Source organism: Pteropus vampyrus, unplaced genomic scaffold, assembly GCF_000151845.1.
Source record: "Pteropus vampyrus isolate Shadow unplaced genomic scaffold, Pvam_2.0 Scaffold104, whole genome shotgun sequence".
Classification (NCBI taxonomy): domain Eukaryota; kingdom Metazoa; phylum Chordata; class Mammalia; order Chiroptera; family Pteropodidae; genus Pteropus; species Pteropus vampyrus.
In genome coordinates this window covers 1579869-1606025 of record NW_011888885.1, presented here as the reverse complement: position 1 = coordinate 1606025, position 26157 = coordinate 1579869, and the positions used below count along the sequence as shown (strand labels likewise).

The following is a 26157-nucleotide window of genomic DNA, read 5'->3' as shown; positions in this document are numbered from 1 at the left end:
GTCAGAGGAGGCCAAGGCCACAGTGTCAAGGAGGCAGGAGTTGCCTGCAGGAGCGGGCTTCTCAGGTCCAGCCCTTCCCACCATGATTGTTTGGATGGCCTGAGTCCCTCCCCAAGGTTGCACAGGTTCATAGAAAGTTGACTGCATTTGCCGCACCCCCGTCGGGTGAGGGAGTAGAAATATGCCTATTTGCCACATCTTATATCAGACCAGAATACACAGTTTAACCTAGAGTCAGACTCCTGCCTTATTCGGAGTGATCTCAGTTTTGTGGGAAAAGTACCTTAGATCCCACGTTTACTGCAAATCTTGAGAAAGTGTACGTAAAGGACTCTGGTCTATGGCCTACCAAGAAAGAAAGAACATTTGCACAGGATCATGTTTGACGCGATTCCATGGATTATTTTTATGTCTGAAGCAGCGTTCACGCGAGCCCTTGACATGTCTTTTCATCTCTGACTGTTTTCATTTTGCATTTGCCAGGCCTGGAATGCCTTGCCTCAATGCAACTGAGTGAGTTTGCAGGCAACTGCGGTCCCTTTTCAGCCAGGGCGATGGGTTTCCTTGGGTCCTTCGCTCTGGCTCACGTTTTCCCAGGGCTGCTAGTGTGTACAGTCTAGAGATCACATTTTATTAACACAAAGAAATCTGCTTGGGCTGCCTGGCTCTCGCAGTCACATGGAGAGAAATGTGCTCCTTTGGTACGCCAGCCTGCAGCTCTCTGTGCAAAATACAGCCGAGAGCCGGGCACTGGGCCAAGCTTACATTTCACTTTGGAACACACTTTCGCATCACTCCTTGGCAGAACATCCACGGCGGTGTCTATTTGGGGAGTAAGTTAGAGAAGTGTTGTTTCCTTCTTCTGCGTGTCGAGAGATAGGACCTTTAAAAATTATTTGACTCTTCCCCATCTTTGTCGTCTTCAAGGTGCCCAGGTAATAAGGTGATCCAGCTAAGTGTAGCAGCCTCCTCCGGAGAGAAGCCTCCTCCCTCTCGGGTTCTCCCAGTCGCCTTGTTAAATCAGTAAACACAGCCAGGACCGCCTGGGACAGAGAAGCTTAGGCCAAGGTAATAACATCAAAACCAAAGTCCTGGAACTCTTGAGTAAACTAGTTGCCCTCCCAGATAAAACAACTTTGTTGTCCAAATCTTTCTTTCCAAAGATCTAAGACTTTTCAAATGTTGGTCCAAAGCCAGCTATTGGAGGAAGGAACTCCAGCAAGCCTCCTGGAATGGCAAACACTGTTAAAATAAACAAATTGGCCTCTTCCATTCAGTTTTCCCTTACTGGTCTATTTTCATTTCTTTTACCATTTCGTAGTACCCTCCCTTCTCTGCCTCGCCTCCCATGTCAATCTCGCTTTTCTCAGGGACCAGTAAAATACATATCTAATTGCAAAAAGAGGAATTAAGAGAAATGAGGTGGTATGATTTCCTTCTTTAGTTATCACCTCATACTCTGTTCTTATAGGTGGCTGCCTGAAGCCTGACTTGGGTTTGAAAATAAAGTTGATTTTGGAATTTTTAAACCCTCCTCAGGAAAGGTCGGAATGGTTAGAAAACAAAGGTTTATTGAAATAATACTGACTTCTCTTTTCTCAATGAAATAGATCCCTCTGGTAACAAATGATTGAAAATAAAATCTTCCTTCCCCATTAGGCCAACCCATAAATTCCACAGGGATCTCCCAAATGCCAAGCCTAATTCTGATTCTAGTGTTTACTGCTTTGGAAAATTGCTTTTGCTGTCAGTACCATCCAGCCAAGGAGCAGCTAATCAAGATTTAAAGAAACTTTTCCAGCAACACACATATGTCAGGCTGCTGCTGCTTAGGACAGGCCACCAAATGGAAGCCCACCACATCGTAGAGGCTGCCCAGGACCTAAGGGACCAGGATGCAGTCTCCTGCCAGTCACCTGGTGAAGCTTTTGCTTACTCTGCAGAAGGGAGGTGACAGAAATCCATTCCACCTGTCTCAAAAACCTGCTGGTAATTAGCTTTAAAAATAATGCCAAATTTTCACCTAGCTGGTAGATGCATAAGCTCAGTGGGGGACTGGAAGGAGTGCTGCTTCACAGAGTGATGCTGTTGCAATCACATTATTCATTCCAGGTGAGGTTACATAAGGTTATTGGAGAGATGAAAGTCACCTTGCTGTTTCAAAGAGATCTCCTGAAAGTATTGATAAAGGGTTGAAGTTTAGAAGTTTATTTGAAACTTTCTTCCTCTTCCCAAGTGAGATCAGTACTTTTTAGCCACTTTTTTTTTTCTTTTTTTTTTTTTTTTTTTGATGGACGAAAGCTCTAGCAGATGATTGGGATGATCTGTAGTGAGCATCAGGTGTCAGTTCTCCATTGTGGATTTTCTGCTTGGCGTCTTAGCCCTGGTAGTGTACAAGCCCCGGCTGATTGCCGTTTGCTACCCAGCAAGGCAACACCTTGAGGCTTGTACCCCGCTCCCTCACTTGGGAAAGAGTTCGAGGAATGTAATTTCATTTTATAATTAACTGAAGCAATGCATAGTGCATTTCCTAGTGCATGATAATGATGGGACAATTATCACTCAGAACTGACTGTATCTGACCTACCTCGAAAACAGTAGGTTAAGTGGTTGGACCCGAGTTTGGCCTAGCCTCATGCCAGTGCGAGTACTTTAATCCTGCAGGATTCTTTCAATTTGCATAAAACAGGTGAAGGTATGTGCAACCCATCTCTCCAGCGCTTCTGTGCACTCATGGTAGGTGTCGGTTGGCTCTCTGCACTTGATTGGAGGTTTCTCAGAGGCAGGGACTAGGTATTTATATTCAGTCCCTAAGCATGTGCTTTTACACCACAGCTGGTACTCAGTAAACATTTGCTGAATGAATGAAATAACAAAGACGTTCCTTTCATTATAAGTGGTTTTAAGAGTACTTGTTCCCACTTTAATATCTTCAGTGGTGCTGGCCGAATTTTGTTTAATCTGGCAAGTCTTTGCAAAGGATCATGACGGTATGACAAGCTCCTTTGGGGCTGGTGGTCTTAGAGGAGGCAAAGCACAGACATAGTGACAGGTCCCTGCTGACATAGTCACAGGTCCAGAGCTACTCTAGGGCTTCAGTGAGCTGCTTATATATGTGAACATTTTGCTGTTTCCAGATTGGTTATTTCATAGTCAAGGCGGAAGAATGTTTTCAGACAAGAGGATTTAGCTGCTTACAAATAAAGGTGGATATTGACACCTTGCTCCCCGACTTTTCATGCCTCAGTGACAGAGACATAATCGGAAGTCAGCAGCTCCAGTCTGCATGTTCCAAGATCACCTGTAAGAGTTGTTAAATCTCACCCAACACCTTGTTAAGTGGGATTTTAACTGAGTAAGTAGAGAAGTCCCGTGTTCTGTCGGGGGAAGGGAGGGATGCAGAGGGATATAGAGTTTTAAGAAACACCAACTTGTGTTTCTTTGGTTAACAGAGGCAGGAGGATGCCTACCCACGTGGCACGTTACAGTTGACTTCTTTGCGCATAGGATTTGACTGGTTTATGGAATGGCACTTCTGCCTATGTCAGCCAGCGGTTGGGGTTACTGACATAGACATGGCCCTGCCACAGAGGAGAGTGGCTTCCAGGGTCCATGTTGTGAGCAGTTGCAGCCCAGCACTGGGGTGTGTGCTGCTGGCAGAAGCGACCCCAACAGCAGCAGGTTAGGTGTTGGAACAGATTGATCCCCAGATTTGTGATGTCCTCCATATGCCCTGGGCAGAATTCATTCTAAGCACCCTACACACTGTGTGCCCACAACAGGGAGTGTGCTGTGAACCCTCTCGTGACATCTGGAGATGCTTGAGGCTTCACACACGTGCTGCTGCTATTCAGTACCCTGCGTCTCAGTTTTGTAGTCCGTTGGGGGAAAGAACATCCCTCCTACCGGCATGAGATAGCAAAGGTCTCTGGATGGAATAGTGCAGAAAATTATTCAGATAACTGAGGCATTTGAAAAATTATCTTGAGAAAGATTTAAAATGTAAAAAAATAAAAATAATACATTAGAAGCACCCTTCATCCTGTCACCCAGAATTAACAATTTGACATATTTATCATATGTGTTCATATATAAATCAATCTGTACATTCATCTATGAATTTAAACATTACAGATCAAGGGTCTTGGGGAACTTTTAAAAAAGAGAAATAAGCTAACTCATAAAGGCCGAACTGGAATAATTCCAAGTCTGTTTTCTGAGGTCTTAATTCCTCCTGGCATTTTGCATCGACTGTATTAATAAATCAACCTGTTTTCAGTCTCGTTAGAAAACAAGGCCAGTCTCCCTTTGGTTGTACTTTGTCGGAGGCCTCCTGGGCATTTCCCTTGGAGTGGAAGAGGAGTCTTCCTTACCCCTAGCAGAAACAGCACCAGAGTGATCTTCTTTCCTCGGTGCCAGAAAAACCCAAATACACAAAACTGACACTAAAAGAAAGGCCTGGTGCAGCCTGAAGACCTCAGTAATGTGCTGTGACACTGGCTCACCCCCAAGCACTGCGGGTGACGGGGCGCCAGTGGAATGACCGTTCCACGCGGCAGTTGGACTGGGCGATGGCCAATTTAAAACTCTGCGCTTTCTCTCCTGACTGGTAAAATCTTGAGAATCGGGCAGTCACACGAGATGGGTAGAAAAACACTAATAGCTAACTTTTCTTTAGCACTTACTATAGTCTGGGTGCTAGTCTAAGTAGTTTACATGTTCTGTCTCATTAAAATCAATACAACCTCCGCGTACTACGATTAGTAGTACTAGGTAGGGGCTATTGTTATTGTCCTTTTACAGATGAGGCCAGAGAACTGGCTGAAATGCTGAAGGGAGCAGTTAGGAGGCAGCAGGGCTGGAACGTGCAGTCACACAATCTGGCACCAGAATCCATGGGCGGAGCCGCCACCTCCCGCTGCTCCTCGGTAGAAGGCACTTTGCCTTGTGGAAGATGGCAGAACTCCTGGAACCTCAGAACACCTGAGTCGATGGTTCGACACAGTGACATATGTACCAGGAACCTAGCTCTGGGGGGAATGAAGACAAAAGGAGCAACTAAAATCAGGCTGATCCAGATGCACATCTGTGTCCTGAGGCCCTAAGGTCTCCTCAGCCAGGTCCTGGGGAATCCGATTTTAGAGGTCAGAGAGGCTGGTTTCCAAAACGGAGACTTTGCTTTTAAATCATGAAATGTTTAATTTAAAAACAAATTCTATGGTTTTGTATGACTCTCAAATCCATAGTGTCTTCCAATAGGATCTTAGAAGTGAAACACTGTGCAGTGATAAACAGAGCAGTCCAGGAAGATTTAGAGACGGTCTAGAAGAGTCTTGGGGCCATTTAGTGCCACTGTACTAAGCCCACAGCACAGTCCATATAAGTCAAAGAGAACAAAATTCATTTTCCTGGTGCTCACCCTTTGCTAATTCTTCCCAATGCAATAGGGAGACATATACAGTCAAGAGATTCTTGGTCGTTCATGCATAGAATTCCCTCTTCAGTCATTCTGAGAAGTTCCTGCAAAGAAGCACACATGAGTATATGCATAGGCATCAGCTCTGCATTTTGCCATCAGTTGGATGAATGGAGGGAGTCAGAGGTGTTCACTCAGTGTTCACCTCCACGTGCTTTTCAGAGACATGTTTGGTGAGAGCTCCTCGCAGATTCAAAGCATGGGAGGAATATCTTCTTGAGAGCTATGTCTGTGCAGCAGCCCAGGGCGTGCAGCCGGCACTTGGTAAATATTAGCTCTCTTCCCCTTCCTGTGTGTGAGGCAAGTTGTATGAGTGAAGCATCAGCAGTTCGGAATGCAAAAATAGATCTCCATGTGAGGATGTGGCCTCTTTTCCCTGAGTGTGGACCAGATGTCAGGCTGCCTGGTGAGGACTCAAGGAATGTTACGGCTTCCTTCTTCAGGGCTTCATTGCTTCTCCCCATATGGAGAAGCCTCCCTTTCGATGCGCTTCTTGGATCTGAAAAAACAAGAACAGAAAAGAGGATGGTATAAAAGTCTCAGGGAACAAAGCTTCTGTAGTCTCCCTTTAAAAAAAAGGATTTTTATGTGTATCGTTTAGATCTTTCAGATCTGATACTCAGTCATCACATCATTATCTTTGTGATTTAATAGCATAATAAAACAATGGAGAACCACAGGCAAACAGACATCTGTTTTGGAGCTCATTTTTCTGTTTTCTTACCAGACATGTACTGGGGGCCAGCTATTTACCAGGCACTGAACCAGGTGTTGGGAATTCAGAGATAAGGAAGATGTCATCCCTTGAACTTGAGAAGCTTATGAATCGCAAAGAGATAGATAAATAATTGTGAATGGAGTGTTATTGCATATGTACAAGGTAGAACCAAGAAGGCAAGAATGGTCGCCTCTGAATGGCGTGGAGAGAAGATCAGAGATCTGTGAATTGTGTCTTGAAGAATGAGCAAAAATTGTCTCAATAAGGATACATTTCAGTGACTCATTGAGTTTTTCTTTACTGATATTAGGAGTTAATTTCAATTAAAGATGCACAGGAAATAATTCAGATCGTAGAGTTAAGGGACATGGGACTGGAATTTAAAAATAAGAAAAAAGAATAAAAAGAATGTATGTGGTGGTTAATCCATGAAGTGGCTGACTCCCTCCCACCCAGATGAAGGTAGGGAACTGCTGCACAGGGGGGCCTGGGGCTCCGCACTTCCAGGGCAGCCGAATCACGTGTCTGAACCGTGGTACGTTTAAAGAAGATGTCGGGAGGTTAGAGGCAGCATAATTGATGTGATTTGACAGTTGCTATGGCAACACGCCCACTTCCAGAAAATCAGCGTTAGTGGGAGGGCAGGAAAACTCGTGGCTTTGCCCTGGGCTGCCCTGGGCCTCACACTGCCTGTTCTGGGCCAAAAGTGTAGATAGATTCAGAAGGACAAATGTCCCACGTGGCTGATTGCCACCTGCCTTTGTGGAATTGACTCTGGAATAATATAAGGACATGAGTAAACAGAAGCAAAGACAGCAGGGAAACAGTGCAGAGACGGAGGGGGAGGTCTGAGCGAGCATTGCCAATTCCGTTCAGGAAAACATCTCCCCAGTGTTGTATTAGAATATATTGAATGACCCCATGGATTTCTATGAAAAAAAAAAAAAATCGTATGGCATAAATGTGTGCAAACTTCCCTTTATAGAAGCAGTGGCAAAGAATGCTTTGGGCATAAATAAGATAGTTCTTAGAATAGCAAAAAGATTTGGGTCAATGAAAAATCGGTTGCGATAAGTTTGGGTTGAAGAGAGCTGGGTGATTTCCTCTGGGACGCCACCTCCTGGCACGTTAGAGGTATAACATGATAGGAATACTCCCCTCCTGTGTGGGCGGTGAGTGTCCTTACAAACTCCAGTGTATCAGCTACTGGCATCCACAGGGGCTATTCTCTCTAGACCACTGGTTCTCAATCTTGGCCTCACGTGAGAATCTCAAGTGGATTTTTTTTAATTATCTGTAAAAATATTTAATTAGGAATAAATGATTATTGTCATCGTCAAAATAAAGTCAGAACTGTACAGGTGTACAGCTTGGGTTTCTATATCCCATTCCTAGATTTAACGATCAATAGCTTCTTGGATACTCTTTCAGACATTTTCTTTGTGTTTTTAAGCATATATATATACGCATATATATATATGTTATATATATGTAATATATATATTTATAAAAGCTACATATATTTATAAAAATGTACAGTTCTGACTTTATTTTACAGTGATCATATATAGTGTGTGTATGGGAATATGGAAATATACGAATATACACTGTACTTAGTGTTATGCACCTTGCCTTTTTTAATATCTTTTGGATATCGTTCCACATTAGTGCATATAGATCTAGACCTATCAGCTGAATGGAATCCTATGGTTCGAATATACCACAACTTATTTAATAACTACCTTTAGCTCATTTTCATCCTTGGATGCTGTTCTTTGTATATTTATATGGCATCTCTACAGTTTAAATTCCTGGATGTGTAATTGCTGGATCAAAGTGTGCAGGCTCTACAAAAGTTGTAGTACTTCACACTCCCACTAAAAGGGTGTGAGAAGGCTGTTTCCTCTTCCATTAAACAAACAAAAACTCCAATGGAAACAAAGCAAAACAAAAATACAGAGCCCCATGTTCAGAGCTTCTGATTGGCATGGAATGGGTGATGAGCATCTGTCTTTTAAAGTAACTCCGCAGGTGGATCTGGCCCCTAACCAGGGTAGAGAACTATGGTCTCAGAAAGAAGGGTGAAGTTAAGAGACGATGTCCTCAGTGGTGATGCCGTAGTCATATCCTTCCAAATCCAAACAGTAAGACTTCCCTTAACGTGGTCGATTGGGAGAAATAGAACCACCCGTTTCCTCTCAAGTCCCTGTTAACTGGAAACTTTTATTTAGACAGACATAAACATTAAATGAATCTGTATTTATAAAAATAGCGCAGGATTAAAGCCACAAGAGCCAGAGAAGTACAGTTTGATACTTTTCTCATTTTTTCTGTATTTATTTAGTCATAATCCATTTCATCTTTTTATAGGCATTTAAGGAAGAATTATTTAATTCCTTTTGGTGTGGCCTTATATTCCATTAGAAGCAGGGGGAGTTTGTGGATGTTAAAAGTCAATAGTGCTTTCTCTTTCTTTCTCTTTCTCTTCTTTCAGTATGAAAAGTCCCCAGCTGATATATAGCTTGCCAGCTTTGGGAATTAAAAGCATCTCCTTCCCCTTGCTTAGTTAGCCTTAATAGATTGAGAGAGAGAAAAAAATGGACACTTCTTCTCCACAAAACTTATTCTAAGAAATATGCATCTTAAGGAATTACTCTGGTGGTTGTTGACTATCTTCACACCCTCTTTCAGAAAACATTCACTGACCTTCAGTTCTTTCACCCTTTACCTTGAGCCCATGCCTTGCCATCCTCTTCTGTATGTCTCTGTCTGCAGAGCTGCTGCCAAGTACAGTGTCCCTAGCGCCGTGGCATCAGGAAGCCATGTGACTGGCACCTTCACCCCGCAAATCTCCCACCAGTCTGAAGATCGTTTGTCTTCATCTCACAGCATGTCTTTCTTTTCCTTTTTTGAGGAAACTGACTCCTACCCCACCCCACCCCCACCCCCCACACACACAGCTATCATTTGCCGGGCATATCTTTACAGCTGGTCTCCTAACCAACCAACTCACTCCCCCGATTAGGTAAGAACTGCCTTCTGTTAAGGAGTCTTGTGTCCTGAAATCTGAGCTGATTGGGACGGGGGGTTGTCAACACATGGAATGACAAAGGATTGCTGAGGTGTTGGAATATTCTTGGTCCCCTGAAAAGTTGCAGACTGTGGTGGGATTTCTCTATAGACAACATTAGGCAGGAGCCAGATGGGTGTAGCTTGGCTAATCTTAGTGCAAGCTGGAAATTTTCAATTTTTCTGAAACGACACATTTCTAAGAAATTGTCTAGTCTAGAATATTATTCTAGTATATGTTAGGGAACTGTATGACTATAGGCTAACTTACTGCTGGTTTATAAATATGCGTGAAAATTTATCTACATTCCCCTTTTTCCCCCCAGCAATGTGGTGGCAAAAGAATTCAATTTAAGAAGTCTCTCTCATTTTTACTCCTTGTCTAAGTCGGTGGCTATTTGGCAGTTTTTCTCCTACAGGGGGCTTGAATTTATTTGAGAAAACCTGAGTGTATGTCTTTCCCAAGTCATGGCTTGCATCTGAATGTAAAACTCAGATGCACACTCATTGAATATTAATTTAGATTATAGATCGCTGTAAATCATATATGTTGCTCTCTAGTCTTCCCTTTTTCTCTGCCTAAATGACTGATGACCGAGCTGTCACTTCTTTATAGTGTAATACCTCTTGTGATGCCTCATCACATAGGTATATGCCAGTTGGGCAATAGCTATACTCGTGAAATGAATACTTATATCAAGAAGTGCCTGGCAGTGGCTGCAAAGGCTACAGTATTAGGACATTGCTCACCTCACCCCAGATGAGACTCTGGGGACAAAAAGCCCATTTTGTTTAGTTGCCACTTGACTTCATGAAATTAAGTTGATTTTCCCCCAGGATCTATATCTCTGACTTAGCATAAACCCCCACTAGGCAGGCTTCTGTTGCCTAGCAACACTTATTTAGTAACCTTTCAGAATTATCATTAACTAATAAGGAGAGAATGTCCCTATTCTATGTTATTCACACAGCCTATGCTACAGACACCTCTGCAGGCGATCGGGGTTATCTCTATAGATACTTTTCTCTACCATCTTCACTACTTCCATAGCCAGTGCTCCCCAAAATATACAGGTGCCAGACCAAGAATAAAAAATATAAAAAGGTGTTGTGAGAACTTAGGTATTGGTGCGCTAAACAGCAAAAGGAAATACCTCTACTAGGCTAGGTTGTTCAACATATCAAGATGCCCATGCAAATACCCCCTACAAAATACTCCCACAGAAAATGGAAAGTAGACACCTGACGTCCCAAGAAGCATGTAAGACCCCAAGAATTCCTGCCATGTGTGGGGTCCAGATGAGTGTTGCTTGAAGGAAATTGTTGGACACTAGCCTTTGGCGTCGATTTTGCTGGGGGGCATGTGTGGGTGGAGGGTAGAAGTGCAGAAAGGAAGTTAGGGCTTTGGAGTTAGCCCTAACTGAATGTGCTCTTCCGACTATTTGACCTTGAGTGAGCTACTTAATCTATCTCATCATTGTTTCTCATTTGTTTAGCGAATAGTGGAGGTAATAATGCAGGTCCTTGATGAGGAGGTGCAGTGACTGACCATGAGGGATTAACAGTATAATTAGAACCATTTCTTTGGTCAGTCGCATTTCACCAGCTTGTTCGAGAACTGCTTTGCCTCCTACCTTTCTGGTCTCTCTGAAATATACTCCATGAAGTGCTCTTCTTCTAACGGTCCCTAAAATATCAGTGTTTCCCCAGGGCTTTGCTCTGTATTCTCATCTAGGGGGGCCTTGGGGTTACTAAATCTGTATCTCTAGTTAGGATTGCTCTTCTGGAGCCTAGACTCGCTTATAAAGCTGAAATCTACATCCTCCAGCCTCTTTCTCTGGAGGCCAGACGTACCTCAGGTTCAAAAGATTCACAATCAGACACGACACTGCCTTTTCCTCAGAACATGCTTACTCCACCCTATTCCTGATTTCAGTGAATTTTACCTCCTCTTTTCCAGCTGTCTAAGGCAAAAAACCTAAAAGTTTGTCTCGCTCTCTCCTTCTCCTTCCCTCATGTCAAGTTGGCTAAGACTCATATCGAGCTCACCTCATTGATAACTCTTGAGTCTACCCAGTCCTCTGCCCTTGGTAAACTCACCATTTCCGTTCTCCCCTCTGACACTTACTCCACTTGGTTGCCACAGCAACATCTCATTAAATTGCTTCCCATTCTCTTGAATATCTAAGGCCTTTCTCTGTCTCATTTCAGCTCTTACTGCCCCTCTCCTTGTCCTCTGAGCTTCAGCTGTACTACCTATTTTCAATTCCCTGACTGGCCTGTGGAGTCTCTCACACCTTCATGCCTTCACGTATCCTGTTCCCTCTGCCTTGATCACCTCTTACCCTTTACCCATCTAGCCAATCTCAAGAATCCGCCAAGATGGCAACTTCCTATGAGACGCATTGCCTGATGTCCCGGCATAGCCTTCAAGGATCCAGGTTAGGGATCAGCCTCTGGACTCCAAGCTTTGGTTCCCTGGGCAAAGCTCCTTCATAGCTCTCAGCATCTGTACTCTAGTTATCTGTTTGCTTAATTCTATCTACCTCCAGCCTGTATGACCCCAGGGGGTGGGTTTTATTTATATATTCTTAAAGCCTAGTCGATAGTAGGTGCTCAATGAATGTTTGTTAAAGAAAGAAATGTTTTAATCAACGAGGCTTTGTTGATCATCCTCTATGCAAGGCATTGGCAAGGCCTTTGCCTGAAAAGATTTCAGGTCCAGTTTGAGAATCAATAATTGCTTCAAAGCTATGGAGTCGCTTGATCTGATAAAACTGTTAGGCTGGCATATGCTAAATACAATATAATATCGATATTGAATGTGAGGGATGTTAGACGCTGTCACCAACACTGGGACAGTCAGGAGGAGGACTTGACTTAGACCTTGATGGATGGTAGGACTGGTAGAGGTGAAGTGAATGTGAAGAAAGAATGTTCAGGGAACAAGGCAGACCAACTCGTCTTGAGCGGAGAACACAAGATGGGAGCAATATGCTGGAGAGTGGAGGTTCTTGACTGCCAGACAGAGTTTGGACTGGGAGGCAGTGGTAAGCCATCGGCTACCTGTAATCATAGTAGAGATGCTCTAGGAAGAGTAACCTGGTAGCTGTGTTGGCAGAGAGGCCATTTAGGAAGGTACTACAATTATCTAAGCCCTTAGTGGATGGCCTGCTCTTGGCCTATGACAGGGATCTGAACCACAAAGGACAACCTCCACTGAACTTCCAAAAAAATCAGTGTTAGAGCTAAAATGAAATGAATTTTTGCTATCATCCTGGGTTTTCATCCTGTTGGAGTCAAATTGAATCCAGGGAATCTCTCGAGGGCCCCCCAGAACTGATGTGGAGTTCGGATTCTTATCTGTGGCTCATTTCTCCCTCCCATGTGAAAGGTGTGTGACTAATGTTTCAAGCCTGACAGAATGGAGAAATAGTTCCCAGGTACGAGGAGACCCGGAGGAGAGGCCGATGGTCACTGTGAGATTGGAGGATGAGGTTGGCTTGAACTCACCGGCTTAGAGATGACAGCGGGACTGGAGGCAGCAACGGCAGCAGCACACAGACCTGGTTAGGACGCTCTGTGAACCTTGGTGTGAGAGAATGACAGAGCGCTGGCCAGGAGCCAAGGCAAGCCGGCTTTGGAGAAGCATGTTTACTTACGGGTGTGCAACTTGGAGACGAGCACAGGAAAGAATTTTTGTGGATCTCCTTGAGAAGCCGCAGGACCACAGACACACCTGAATCCTATTCATGTTCACCCGGAAGCCCAGGCTTTAAAACAATCCTGTTTTTCTTCCTATGTTTGTTTGGCTTGGTTCAGGGGGTTGGGGAGAGGAGGAAGGGTGGTGTTCAGGGAGAGTGTGGGCTGTTTGTTTGCAGTTGGTCCCTGGGTTCACAGTGGACGTCAGGAGCATGTCACTTATCTAGTCTCCTGCTTCACTCTCTCCTCTAAATCCAAACAAAAAATTTAACATCGCCCAAAGGAGAGTAGTCAGTTTAATAACTCGCCATGCCGCACTTTGAAAACTGCAGGTTTCAAATGACTAGGCCTACGCATTTTCACCAACTCAGACAATTAAAAGGACCCCAGGGGCCTACGCGGTGCTGATTCAAGTGGTGCACGTTGTCATTAAAAATGGAAAGAGTCTCTGGAAATAGATTCCAGGTATGGGTGAGCTTGTTTCTCTGCTTGATGAGAAGGTAGCCCCATCCTATGGGTACCCAGGTCAGTTGCTTAGTGGCTCGATTGCTCCACAGGTAAAATGTGCCCATTGGCCCTCTCTACTTCTCAGGGTTGTCAGAGGGTGGAGTGAGGCTGTAGATTTGCAGCACACAGCCGACATAGGTCCAGGTGAAAGCAGGAGTCCCTCCATCTCTGTTGCTCTGTGGTGGTGACTGCATCACCAGCATGCCCACCGTAGGGGGCTCTGACGAGGGCCTGGGATGAACACACGTTGGACTTCAGTCTTTATTTTTTCTCCAAATGTCTCTTGCTGCTTGTCTTCCAGTTTGTGGAGCTGCATAAAGGCTTGAAATGGTCGTTCATTATTATACCCACCATCACCATGACAGCCTAGAGAGGGATTGGGCCTCTACTCTTTCAGAAAGATAGCCGAATCACAGAACAATTTGAAGACTTGGAGCCAGTCGGCAGTTCGCTGGGACTTAACCTTCCATTTCCCAGGTCTTTGCCCCACCATGCATTCCCTACAGGTACAGAGGAGGCCTGCTCTTCTCCCACTATAGTCCCATGACTTTGGGATGGAGTGGGGGCAAGGGGGTGTGTGTGTGTGTGTGTGTGAAGGCTAGTGCCTCTTCTTTCCCATTCACGACCCTCCGTACCCAGCTCAGGGGGCCATCGTTGCAAGATCCGAAATATACCTCATGCAGGCCATAGTCTCAGACACTGTGAGTTCATTTCTGGCTAGTCTGTTACTTCTCTGCACCCTGAGGTACCGTGACAGCGATGGGGAGAGGCTCTCAGCACAGGAGAGAGGCGTATAGGGTGCTGTGTCTCAAGGGCTATGGTGACAAAGCCAGTGGGCCCACATGGGCACTGACCTCTAGCTGGAACTTCTGTTCTACCCCCATTTAACTGACTCTAACAGTCTGTGGTTCTGAGTTCCCCTGGTCTCACTTCTCAGTCAGTTCAAGGAGGTAGGTTTCTTGCTGACACCATTGGCAAGAAGCGTGATGATAAACACCCTTGGAACAAGAGGCCTTGTCAATCCAGCCCCAGCTCCTGCCAAGTTAGGAGCTGCCGCATCAAGTCCAAGCCGTTTTGGGTACCGAAGCACAATCCCAGAGCAAATGTTTGTCCTGGGCACGAGGTCGCAGGTGGTGATGTCCCACAGGTTTTGCTTGGGCTACAGGTAGAGGAAAGGGAGCTAGACGAGCATGGAGAAGGGGAGTACAGATCCCACACCCACTGGGGCTTCCTCCCACGTACCGCCCATCCCATGCAGCCCCATGAGTGAGCATTATTTCCCCACTTGACAGGTGAGGGAACAAGACTTGGAGTGGTGAAATGATGGGCCCTGGGCCACAGAGCTATTTAGGGGCAAAGCCACAGTAAGTCCAAGTCTGCCTACACTTTCTGATGAACCATGCAGAACAGGTCAAAGAGGAGGATGAAGGCCAGAGCAGAGCCTCAGAGCAGAGTTCCAACTGCCTTTCTTTACTGAGACCAGACCCAGCATTGATTGACATACTGATAATTTAAAGGTATAGATAGAAAACATGTCTGCACCATAAAATGTCCTGTGAAACCAACTTCATATCCACGTGACAAAATATGTTAGATACCGTCTCTGCCAGGAATCTGTGCCCTTCTCCTAATGAGGCCCGGCCCGGTCTCGGGCTCTCCACAAGCTCTTTAAGGAGGCCAGTGAGTGAGCTGTCGTGTTGACAGGAGCCCCGACCCTGTGGTCAGTAGTTGCATTGTCAGATGCAGACATGCCCTTGGCACTGCCTACCATGCAGGAGGACTGAGGTAATGGAGGAGGTGGGGCGGGGGGGGTTAGGGGAGGGAAATAAGAAAAGAAAGGAAAAGGATACGGGTTACTGGTTACCCATAACTTCCCAGGGGCTCTCGTCCATAATGGGAGGTTATTCCCACCTCCTTGAGGGACCATCTGCTGCTCAGGAACATGTTGACCTAGAGAGGAGGGACCTGTAGGGTCCTCCTTTTTCTTTCTCTCCTGCCCCTTTGAGGGGAAAATAAAGTGTAAAAAAAGCATAGACTGTGCATCAAGCGGACTGGAGATTAAACTCCACCCAGGCTTCCTCCTAGCTTTCTAGCTGCGTGATTTTATGCTGGCGGCTTCACCTCTCTGACCCACACCATTTCCTCACCCATAAAATGGGCAGCACGGAGCCCATCGCTTCCCCTCGGAGTTTTGGCATGGTTAAGGACTTGGGTTTTAGAGTCAGGAGGACTGCAAGGTTAGTCTTTGTTTCAGTGACTAGAGCTGGGCAACCTTGGGTAAATTATTCATTATTTCTGATCTCGTCTTAAACTATTTGTATTCCTTTATTGCCACATCTGGTAAATGAGGATGCTAATAATTCCACCTTCATACAGCTATTGTAAGGATGAAATGAGGTACTATGTCTAAGGGGCTGGCACATAGCAAGGGCTTTTACCCAGTTACCCATCAATATGACTAATATTGATTACTCAGTTGGCTAGGGGGGGCCTGCTTGCCAGTCCACGGGATGTCATTTCATTCCCCCCTCTCAGTAAATGGGAACAGGCAGACCCCCCTCCCTAATGTTTACACACAATGATTTTTAGATGGCGTTATGCTTTGCCCATGTTTCTGTTGACAGCCTGTTAACTGGAGAGATGTGATGGAAAAGAGCTGCTTGGATCAAAGCGATCTTTGTAGTAGGCCTTTCATTGTATTTGTTCTTCAATCACAGACGACACTTACTGGGTACCTTATCTGAATTTGGCACAATGGATGAATGAGAGAGAGAGAGAGAGAGGAAAGGAGGGAGGGCGAGAAGGAGGGAAGGGGAGAGGGAGAGAGAGAGAGATTCATTATTGCCTTAAAGTCAGCATATCAGCTGTATAAGGCTCAGGACGCTTGACAGATTCCCAGGGTCATGATAGATTCCCAGCTGCTGGGGTCCAGAAGGACACCTCCTAATTTAATCTTTGGCTGAGCCTTTTCTTTCTCGTCCTCTTTCTTTCTCTTTCTTCCTCCTCTTTTCTTTGTCCTTCTTCCCTTCCACATTTCCTTTCTTCTTTTCTCACTCCTCCCTTCATTTCCTCTTTCTTTCATTCTTGTAGTCTTTCTTTTGTTTTTTAATCCCTCTTCCTCTCGCTTCCTTTTCTTCCTTCTACCCATTTCCTCTCTCTCTGGTCTCCTCTTTCTCCTTGTCTTCTTCCTGTTCTTCCTTTCTAGGTCTTCTCTCAGCAGCATTTATCATGACCCCCAAGAGTATTATGTGCAAAGTGAGGCAAAATCCACTTTTTAAAAATAATGATTTGTTTTCTTCTGATTTGGAAAGTAAAAATGTCTATAATATTCATTATAGACAATTTGTAAAATAAGATAGATAGATAGATAGATAGATAGATAGATAGATAGATAGATAGATAGATAGTCCCCGTTGCCCAAAATAATCCTCATTAATATCCGGGAGTGTTTATTTCTGGTTACTCAGTAGTTTGCGCTGAGTGTCCCCTCCATTCAGGCTCCATCTAGAAGCTGGGGAAGCCACAGAAAACAAGACAAGGACCCCATTCCATGGAGCTTACATGTGAGTGAGGGGAGGTGGTCAACAAACGTCAGTCAAATAAAAAATAATTTTGAGTGAGATAAATATCATAATGAAATGGGGTGGTTTGATAGGCAGAGAGCTGGGGTAGAGGAAAGTCCGAGGATTAGAAGAGATGGCATTTGAGCTGGTGTCTAGATGATGCAAAAGGACCAGGCAGGCAGGGAGCAGGGGAAGAATGTCGTACGTAGAGAGACTGCAAAGTACAGAGGCCTGGGTGGGGTCGTGCTTGGATATGTGAGGAACAGGAAGCACCTGTTGGGTGAGAAGGAGCGTTGAAGGTTGTTACCATATGTGGCCATGGTAAACCTTTGGAGGGTTTTTACGTGGGGGAGTTGCCTGCATTGCCTTGCAGTTTTAGCACACCTTCCAGGGGTTGCATGAAGAGTGCATTGCCGGCACACGAATGAGGGAGAGCAGTTAGGAAGGCGTGTCAGTAGACGAGGGAGAGGCCGTGCTGGCTGGCTCGGACAGGGGCGTCGTCTGTTTATTTGACTTTTTAATAGTGTCTGTGGTCATAGTATCTATATTTTGTATCTGTGTTTATATATAGGCCATTTATTACTTTCTAAGTACTTCCTGTGGTGCCAAGCACTTGATTTTTATATAAATTTTCTCATTCATTTTTCATTCTACCCTATGAGGCAGGCATAGTAACCCCTAATTGCAGATGAAGAAATCGAAACTCAGATAGATTGAAACAACAACAACAACAACAACAACAACAACAAAAGAAAAGAAAAGGAAAAAGTTACCAGTCGTCCCCGTCCTTTAAAACAGACCTTCTTAAGAAATGGGTTCTATTTCTTTCTGGTCCTTTACTCACAAACACCGAAGTTTATAAAATACAGATAGCAGAATCAGAATTTGAACCCAAGTCTGACTCACTGCACAGCTTAACCACTACCCTGCACATTTAAAACCCTTTTAATTATGTTAATGTTATTGTACGAGCCTCTTCTTATACACTATAGCTCAACTTGTTGATTAGTCATCTGTTGCCATGATAGTGTTTATCATACCATCACAAATACTCAGTAGCACACACGGATAAGGGTTTATTGTTTACTCATCTGAAATTGCTATAGGTCTTTCAGGTGGCTCTGCTGATCTTGGCTGGACTCGCACGTCTAGGGAGCATTAGATTTAGGCTGACCTAGACTGGCCTGCTCCATGTGTCCTTCACATCCCACCCCACAACAGGCTAGACTGAGCATGTTTACGGTGACAGCAGAAGTGCTAGAGAAGAAAAGCAGAAACATGCAAAGCCTCTTTAGGCCCAGCCTCAGAACTGACATTCATATCTCCCACATTCTGTTGGCCAATGTAAGTTACAAGGCCAGCTCAGATTCAAGGGGCGGAGAACTAGATTCACATGGAACAGGGAATATGTAGATGAGAGCTTTGGACATTAAGACATGGCTGCTTTTGCAGAGCGTTTGTCGGACAAAATAATGGGTGCCAGCCATCGGAACAGAGATTGGCTAATCGGCCTCAGAGTCCAGAAAGCCCATATCTTTGGGATGTACTTGTAAGATTTTTATTTAATCTCTGAATATCGTGTTAGCACTCTTTATTGGCTCTGTAATGTACCCACAGTCTTCTAAGTTAATTGGGTCCCTATAAGGTAAGGGATTCTTAGAAGCAGGGGTGTTTTGTAGTGACTAGGCTATGAGCCCAGATAGGGAGTTTTCTTCTGAAAGCAGTGGGTGCAGAGTGAGTAAAAAAAGCTCAAATTATGACCATCTTGGGCTCAGAAGGTCATGACAAGCAGACAGACCACAAACTGGTTATGGGGAGGAAAAGAAGATCTTAGACCAAGCTCTGAGACCAATTTTAAATCAGAAGGAATTTCACCCATCCGTTCTAATAGAGAAGACTTTGGCCAAAACCAAATCACTTTCTCTTTTCTCAGCCTTCCTTTATAGAGAATAATGCTCATCAGTTGGCTAATGGTATCTGTTCTGACATTGCTGCTGCAGACCTAATGCTTTGTTTATTTAATTGCCTGAATGAGGATCTCATCAGAAAGGCTGGAGGTGTTGCAATTAGCCTTGAGGGTTAAATAGTAAACACAACTATAACTTATTACTTTGATGCTGCCATAACTTAAATAAACATTGACTTGAGAGGAGATAAGGGCACAGGACACAGATTGCTGCTATTCCCCTTCTTTGATGACTTCTAGATAATCAGCTAACTGAACATGAGATGCTACATTTTTATTAAGTATGTAAGAATAAGAAACATCCTATCTTCAAGTAGTCAAGTTATGCCTAATCTGTGACAAAAGTGAAGGCCAACTTTGGGTTTGAAGGTAACTTCTAATCTCTTTCCAGATTTAAATCCTTTGTTCCACCCTTTCCTCCAGAAATCCTCCTTAGCCCTCCTGGAAGTGACTTTTCATCGAGATACTTTTAGAGACCAATAGACTTCAGAGTCTACATCATGGGATTGATCTTGTCCACCCTGGATCTTTCAAGAAAGCCTTGGAGAAATACCAAGCTCAGACTTACCGAATACAGGAGAAAACCACACGATTACCTCAACAGTTCCTAAACAGGAATTTGAAGAAATTTAATGCATCATTTCTGGTTCAAAACAAAACAAAACAACAGCAGTAGGGCTGGGAGTGTTGAAACTGCCTTAGCTTGTCAAACTGTACCTACTGAGATTCTAGAACAAACCTTCATACTTAAAGGTATAAAGTGTTAAAAAGCTTTTTCTGTAAAATTCTGGGACAAGCAGGGATCTCTAGTCTCATCCCTTTTGCTCCTCGTTGTTTTGCAGAGCCTACCTAATGCACTGAGATTTTTTTTTTAAGTAAGAATTATAAACATTGAAAGGAAGCAACAGCTGTCTCTAGTGGCAGAAGATAAGATTATTTACCTAGAAAACAAAGAGAAGTTAGAAATGTTAGACCCGTTAGAAGAAATAAGAGAGTAAAATGGCTGCATAAAAACTCAGCATGTTAAAACCAGTAGCTTCCTATAAGCCAGCAATAACCAATTAAGAAGTATAACGAATGGGAAATTTACACTAGGAACAACTATTATAAAACATGTAAGGGATAAATTTAGCAAAAAACGTGAAAAGTTAAAATGAAGAAAACTGTACGACTTAACTGCTAGATATAAGAAAAAGATCAAAAAATAAAAATGGAGAGTATACTATGGGTATACTCAATATTTTTCATATAGTCAGTTGTCTTCAAATTAACTTATGACTTTCATGCAATCTTTATTCAAAATTCCCAATAATAACTTTAACTACAACTTAATAAATGTATTCTGAAATTCATCTACAAGAGAATAAGAATAAGAAAATTTTCTAAAAAGAACAATAAGGGGGGGCAGAATTTGCCTTATCAAATATCAAACCTTACAGATATGATTATATTCAGACATTTGGAAAGCCCTTTGCTTATACTGTATACAAAAATAAATTCTAAGTGACTCAAAATTCTAAAAATGTAAATCAATTACAGTTGTATTAAAGTATGGAGTAATATATATATATATATATACACACACACACACACATATACATATATGTATATATACATGCATTGGTTTATATGTGTGTGTATGTAATATAATTTGGAGGTAGAGGAGGTATGAAAGTTAGAAGCCATAAGGAGAAGATTTCATCGCTACATTACAATGTAAGATTTCACCAATAGTGTGAAATTTTATAAGCAAAGTTAAAAAACAAAGAATCTGGGAGAACATATTTTCTTTAGATAAAACAAACGAAAGGATTATATCTGTAGTCTACAAAGAATTCTTACAAATGAATAAGGAACAAAATCTGTATGCAAGGGAGCAAAGACTATGAAGGGGTGGTAAACAGGAGAAGAATAAATACCCAATAAACATTCGAAATGTCCAGTCTCACTGGTAACAAGGGAAATGCCAATTAAAACAACAGTGATAGTTGTGTATGTCAGACTGACATTTAAAAATTAATATTTAATTGTGATAAAATGAGTTCTCATTAATGTTGGTGCAAGTGTAAATAGATATAACAGTTTAGCAGTAAATTTAGAAACATAAAATGTACATGCTTTTCGCATGAGCAGTTTCACTTCTAGGAATCTCTTCTACAAAAATACCCACATACCTAAAAATCTGTCAGAGAATAATTAGTTACATACTGCTCACTCTTTAAAAAGAACAAAGTGTTTTTATTTGTACTAACATGAGAAATTATATATGGACTATTGAAAAATTTATTCAAGATATATGGGTAGTTAAATCATTTATGTGTAAAAAAAAAAAAAGATCTGAAAAGCTCACACTAGCAGTTGAGGGCAGTCACCTCTGGGAAGAGCAGCACGATGGACTGGGGGCAGGGGAGAGGGCCACTTCTTGATACATTTCTGCATTTGTTAAAATTTCGCAATGAACATCTTTGGTAACTTTTCAAAAGTATGTAATGATACATTCTTAAATTGAAAATTCTTATGCTAAATTTTGAAAATCCACAAAAGGTAGGACAAAACAGTAAAGATCCTCCTTCTCTTTTCCCAGTGACACTTGACATTTTGAAGTAAAGAGGAAAAAAAAAAAAAAGAATCCAGCGGAGTTAATCAGTAGAAAATGTAGATCAACAAGGTGGCATGACAGTGGCTTTGCGGGGAAGGGAGACCTGGCTGTTTCTCGGGATTTTTGCCATTTGCAGGTTGACGCTGGAGAAACCGTTGACCTCGTCTGGGGTCCAGCTAGATTTTCTCCATTCTGCAGGTAGGGTGACCTACTTCCATGGGAAGAAGAGGCCAGAGAGAAAGCATGCCAAGGAAGGCTCTGCCTAAATGTGAAGTGTTACCCTTAGAACGTCCGTGAATGAATGTCAGAGCCCAGTGTCATAGATGGCCACCACGAAGTGAGAGTACTCCTTGTAGAAGCTGAATTCCCACAGTGTGGAGTGGGGTGGAGCTGAAATAGATAAAACATGGAAGACCATGACGTCTGGTAGAGGAGGGTGGTGAGCGCTTGCACGCGCATGCGTGTGTGTGTGTGTGTGTGTGTGTGTGTGTGTGTGAGAAACTTAAAAACATTTGTAAATCAGTAAAGGAAAACATTTTAACGTAGCATGATGAACAGAAGACTGAAGTACTAAGGAGGAACTTGAAGTAACTTGGAGCAATTATATTTGGGGAATATTAATTAAAAGATACTTCCAAAGAGTAGCTGCATGTGCCTGTGTGTGTGTGTGTGTTGGGGGAAAGTCGAGTAGAGAGAGGTGATGGGCATTGGGTAGCTAGCTTTGTTATTAAATTCAAACAGTTTCTAAAAAGAAAATAAAATCCCCGTTTGACTCAGATATGGTTCATTTTCTGAGGCAATGTCAAGAGGCACAGGATCAAATCCAGCTTGACACCATCCGATACAGAACTCAGCAGTCTCTAGAAGCTGGAGCTGAGCTGCAGCTTGGCTAATGAGAAATCTCTGTCCTCTGCCAATGCCTCGGGGGCCCATCTCTTCCTCTTTGGCAAGCAAGAGACAAAGAGAACTCAAAGCAGAGTGGGGACATAAAAGGTCACCCAAAACATTCATTTTGCAAGCTCCCCACCAGGCCCTGCCAGAAAATAGAAGAGCGTGGTTTCACAGTTTAGCTAGAATTTGAGCCATCGACTTCATGCTTCAACCTAGGATAGGTTTTAATGAACCCTACAGGATATACATATTGTCCAGCCATTGGCAGTGAGAAAGAGGAGATGGGCCACATGGAGCTGAGCCATGTCGGCTCATTTATCCCCTGGGTGTGAAAGGGGTGACTGTAAAATTTAGATGAAACTAGAAGTCAAGATTCAGAGCTCCCTACCTAAACATCATGGTTTGTTATTAAGTTCGCTTTCACCAGGTAGACGTATTACAAAATGCAGTAAACCTGTTGTTCTATGGACGTTTGTGCATTTCAGTGGTTTAGCCTGTAGAACTCTCAAGTGGAAGTTAGATTGTCTCCATTATGTCCTTTCTAATTTGTTCAATATCTCTTTAAACCGACCCCCTTCCCCCTGTCCCCAATGCCAGTCTCCATGCGTGCGTGGGTTATCACAGCAGCCTGGGAGCTGTCCGCCCTCATCCAGTCTTGTCCCCTTCAGTGTGTCACTCACACCACCTGGGTCTCCTTCCCCAGACTTCAGCTCTGCTTGTTGCTTCAGCGCTCAGAAACCTTCCCTGACGCCCAGGGTCTGTTATCATATCTCCACCGCCCACCTTCCCGACCACATCTCTTACACGTACACCCCTCTCCCCTCCATCTTGTGCTCTGATTCAGTGCTACAGCCGCCCAGACTACCTGCGGCTCCTCAAAAAATGCAGTCCTCTGTCTTGTATGTGTGCCTGGTAATTGCCGTTTGTCTCAAGATACAGCTACACCAAGCGTCATCTCTAGGAAATGTTCCCTAACCTCCTCTGCGTTATGTGCTGTTCCCCCACACTCTAGAAGCTGGGTTTACTTCCATCCCGGCACCTTTACTATATCCTCACTGGCTAGTTGTTGGTCTGATTCCCTGACCAGCCTGGAAAACATCTTAAAGGTTAAAATCATGTATTTCTACCCATTGCACCTTGCAGAGTGCCTGGCACGTAGTTGGTGCTCCATGAATGTGTTATAGAAAAGAATGAATGCAGGTAGTTTTTAGCTTAGTTCGTGACTACATGGGTGTGGGTCTTTGTCGTGTCTGATCAGACACCAGTAAAGTCATACTCAGTCTGCTGTGTTCTCAGGAACATGGTGAGGATGGATAAGATAAACAGTGCCGGGGGCAGATAGAAAATAACTTGAAGACTCTTGCCACTCATCCTGGAGCATCATCGAGTAGTGTCTACTGGGTCTCCCTAGGGTGTTCGTGAATTAAAACTCCTATGTTGTTCCAGGTCAGCTGTTGCCAGCAAACCGCAATACACCGAGTCCCATTGATCCTGACACCATCCAGGTCCCGGTGGGGTATGAGCCAGACCCGGCAGATCTTGCCCTCTCCAGCATCCCTGGTCAGGAAATGTTTGACCCTCGCAAACGCAAGTTCTCTGAGGAAGAACTGAAACCGCAACCCATGATTAAGAAAGCTCGCAAAGTCTTCATCCCTGATGATCTGAAGGTAAATTGGAACTGGTAATCAGGCTTTGGGAAGATAGAGAGTGGGAAGATCAAGAGGCAAATTAAAAGGGTGGCCCCAGGAAGATCACACAAACTAGTGAACGAAAGACTCCGTGATCCTTGATCCTGTTTCTTGGAGTGTGGCTCCAGGCAAGTTGCTTCTTCTAATGGGTGTCTTCTGAAACATGCCTTTCATGTCCTGATAATACACAGAAATAAGGAGAAGCAATAAAATGTTAGAGTGATTTGCAGCCCATGAAGGAGGCAAACACCCTACTATCTGCAAGGAAACCCAGGACGGTCTAATAAAATCAAACCAAAATCTTTCAGGGTTGGAAAGAGAAAGAAAATTACCTGGGAAGGGCATCTCGACCTCACAGCCTTCCAAGGGGTCCCTTTCTTTGGGGGATTTATTGATAGTCAATTGCTGCCTTTTCCCTGAAGGCCTCAGGGAATAACAGCTGGAGACAGGACCTCTCTCTACATTGTCACCCTTGGATGACCACAGTGGGATTTTGTTAAGGAAGCTGGTGGGTTCCCTGATACTATTTATGTGCAGTGTTCACTCTGTGTAGCTCAAGTAATGATCACTCGAATGTCTCAACAAAAGGTTAATTCCAGGTTGTTGTTTTTTTCTCTTGTGTTGAAGGAATACTTTCTTTATAAAGGAACATAGATTTCCCTTAGGAAATCAGGTATAACTTTAAACTATTTTGACACATTTATGAAACTTTGGAAAGGGAATTCTTTCCTAAATGATGTCCACTAATACCAGATGAGAACCACTTTTGTTTAGTGGTTGCTTAGAATGTTCTGTATTTATGCTTCTTTCAGTCTTATGGACAATGGAGATTTGATTATATACATTCAAGGCACTGGAACCAGGCATGAGTAGCCCTTTTCTAATTTCTGAACCGCATTTCTTAAACCTAAATATGGTTTAAATAGAAAGTCATTCCTAGGCCGAGAAAACGGATCTTTGAGACATTGTCCTGGAGCCGATTGAGACCAGTTGCCTCAGTTTTTCGCATCTAGAAAGAGCAAACGTACCTGGCAGATTTAAATCACTGCTGTCATCCACATACCTGTGATTATCTTGAGTGATGCAGAATTGTCAAATGTCAGGGCCAAAAGGGACCTCAGAGATTCATTAGACCAAGTTATCATTTTGCAGTGGAAGAAACAGAGAAGCAGAAAGGTGAAAGAAGGTGAACACTGCTAGGTACGGTAAGGCCTAGCCTAGTCCCCAAGTCTTATAGCTTCCAGCAAGGTCATTGCAGCATGTTGGCCCTTCCAAAGGGCTACAACAGGGGCTCACGGGTGACAAACCAGTAGCTGTCACCCTGAGAATCAAAAGAGGAAAGTGCAGAATAAACCACCAGAAAAATCTAAACTAGTCAGGGTGTTGATTTTTAGCCTAAGACTGGGCATGCAGGGGGCGCCATGGGATTGGGTCCTGGGCGATTAGGTATCAGCTTTCAGCGGGGCCGTTTTCCTGATCTTGTGTTCTTAGCCGTCCAGTTCTGTGTGGATTTGAGAACTCGCCTCTGTACTAAACTGAGGAGCACATACAGCATGGATTTCCTTTTGAATGGAGAATAGGTTGAAAGGGTGCTGATGAGTAATAGCTATAACTTCCAGCCAGACCTTCACAGGGTCTCCAAATTTATAAGTTCAAAGCGGAGAGCAAGCTTACTTAATAACTCAGGTAACCTTGGCAACAAAGAGGCCACCTGAAAAATGTCTGTGCTGGAATTATGCATGTTACTACTGTTGTGGCCAGGCCTGACCTTTTCACACGGCAGGTCGGGAGTAGGCAGGAACATTCTCCCGCCATTTGTCCTTGGATTTCTTCAGTTGTGGGTGAAGCCTCAGGCCACAGGCCATGAACTCATGTGAAGCAAGAGGCAGAGCTGTAACATATTTCTCCTTGCAGAAGGACTGAGCTGGGGCGGGTGGCAGAGGTGTTTGTGGGCCCCAGCATTGGATGGGCAAACCAA

The 26157-nt window shown here is 43.7% G+C and overlaps 1 protein-coding gene across 3 annotated transcripts in view; it reads left to right on the top strand.

The window, feature by feature from the left end:
- Positions 1-26157, top strand: part of HLF (HLF, PAR bZIP transcription factor) — a 57189-nt gene that overhangs the window by 18236 nt on the left and 12796 nt on the right. For all 3 annotated transcript variants that reach the window (XR_002781531.1, XM_011365012.2, XM_011365011.2), the window contains exon 3: positions 23938-24158. Coding sequence is in view for 2 of the 3 variants with exons in the window: in XM_011365012.2 (XP_011363314.1) it covers positions 23938-24158 (221 nt within the window). In the remaining variant the exon portion in view is untranslated. The remainder of the gene's footprint in view (positions 1-23937; positions 24159-26157) is intronic.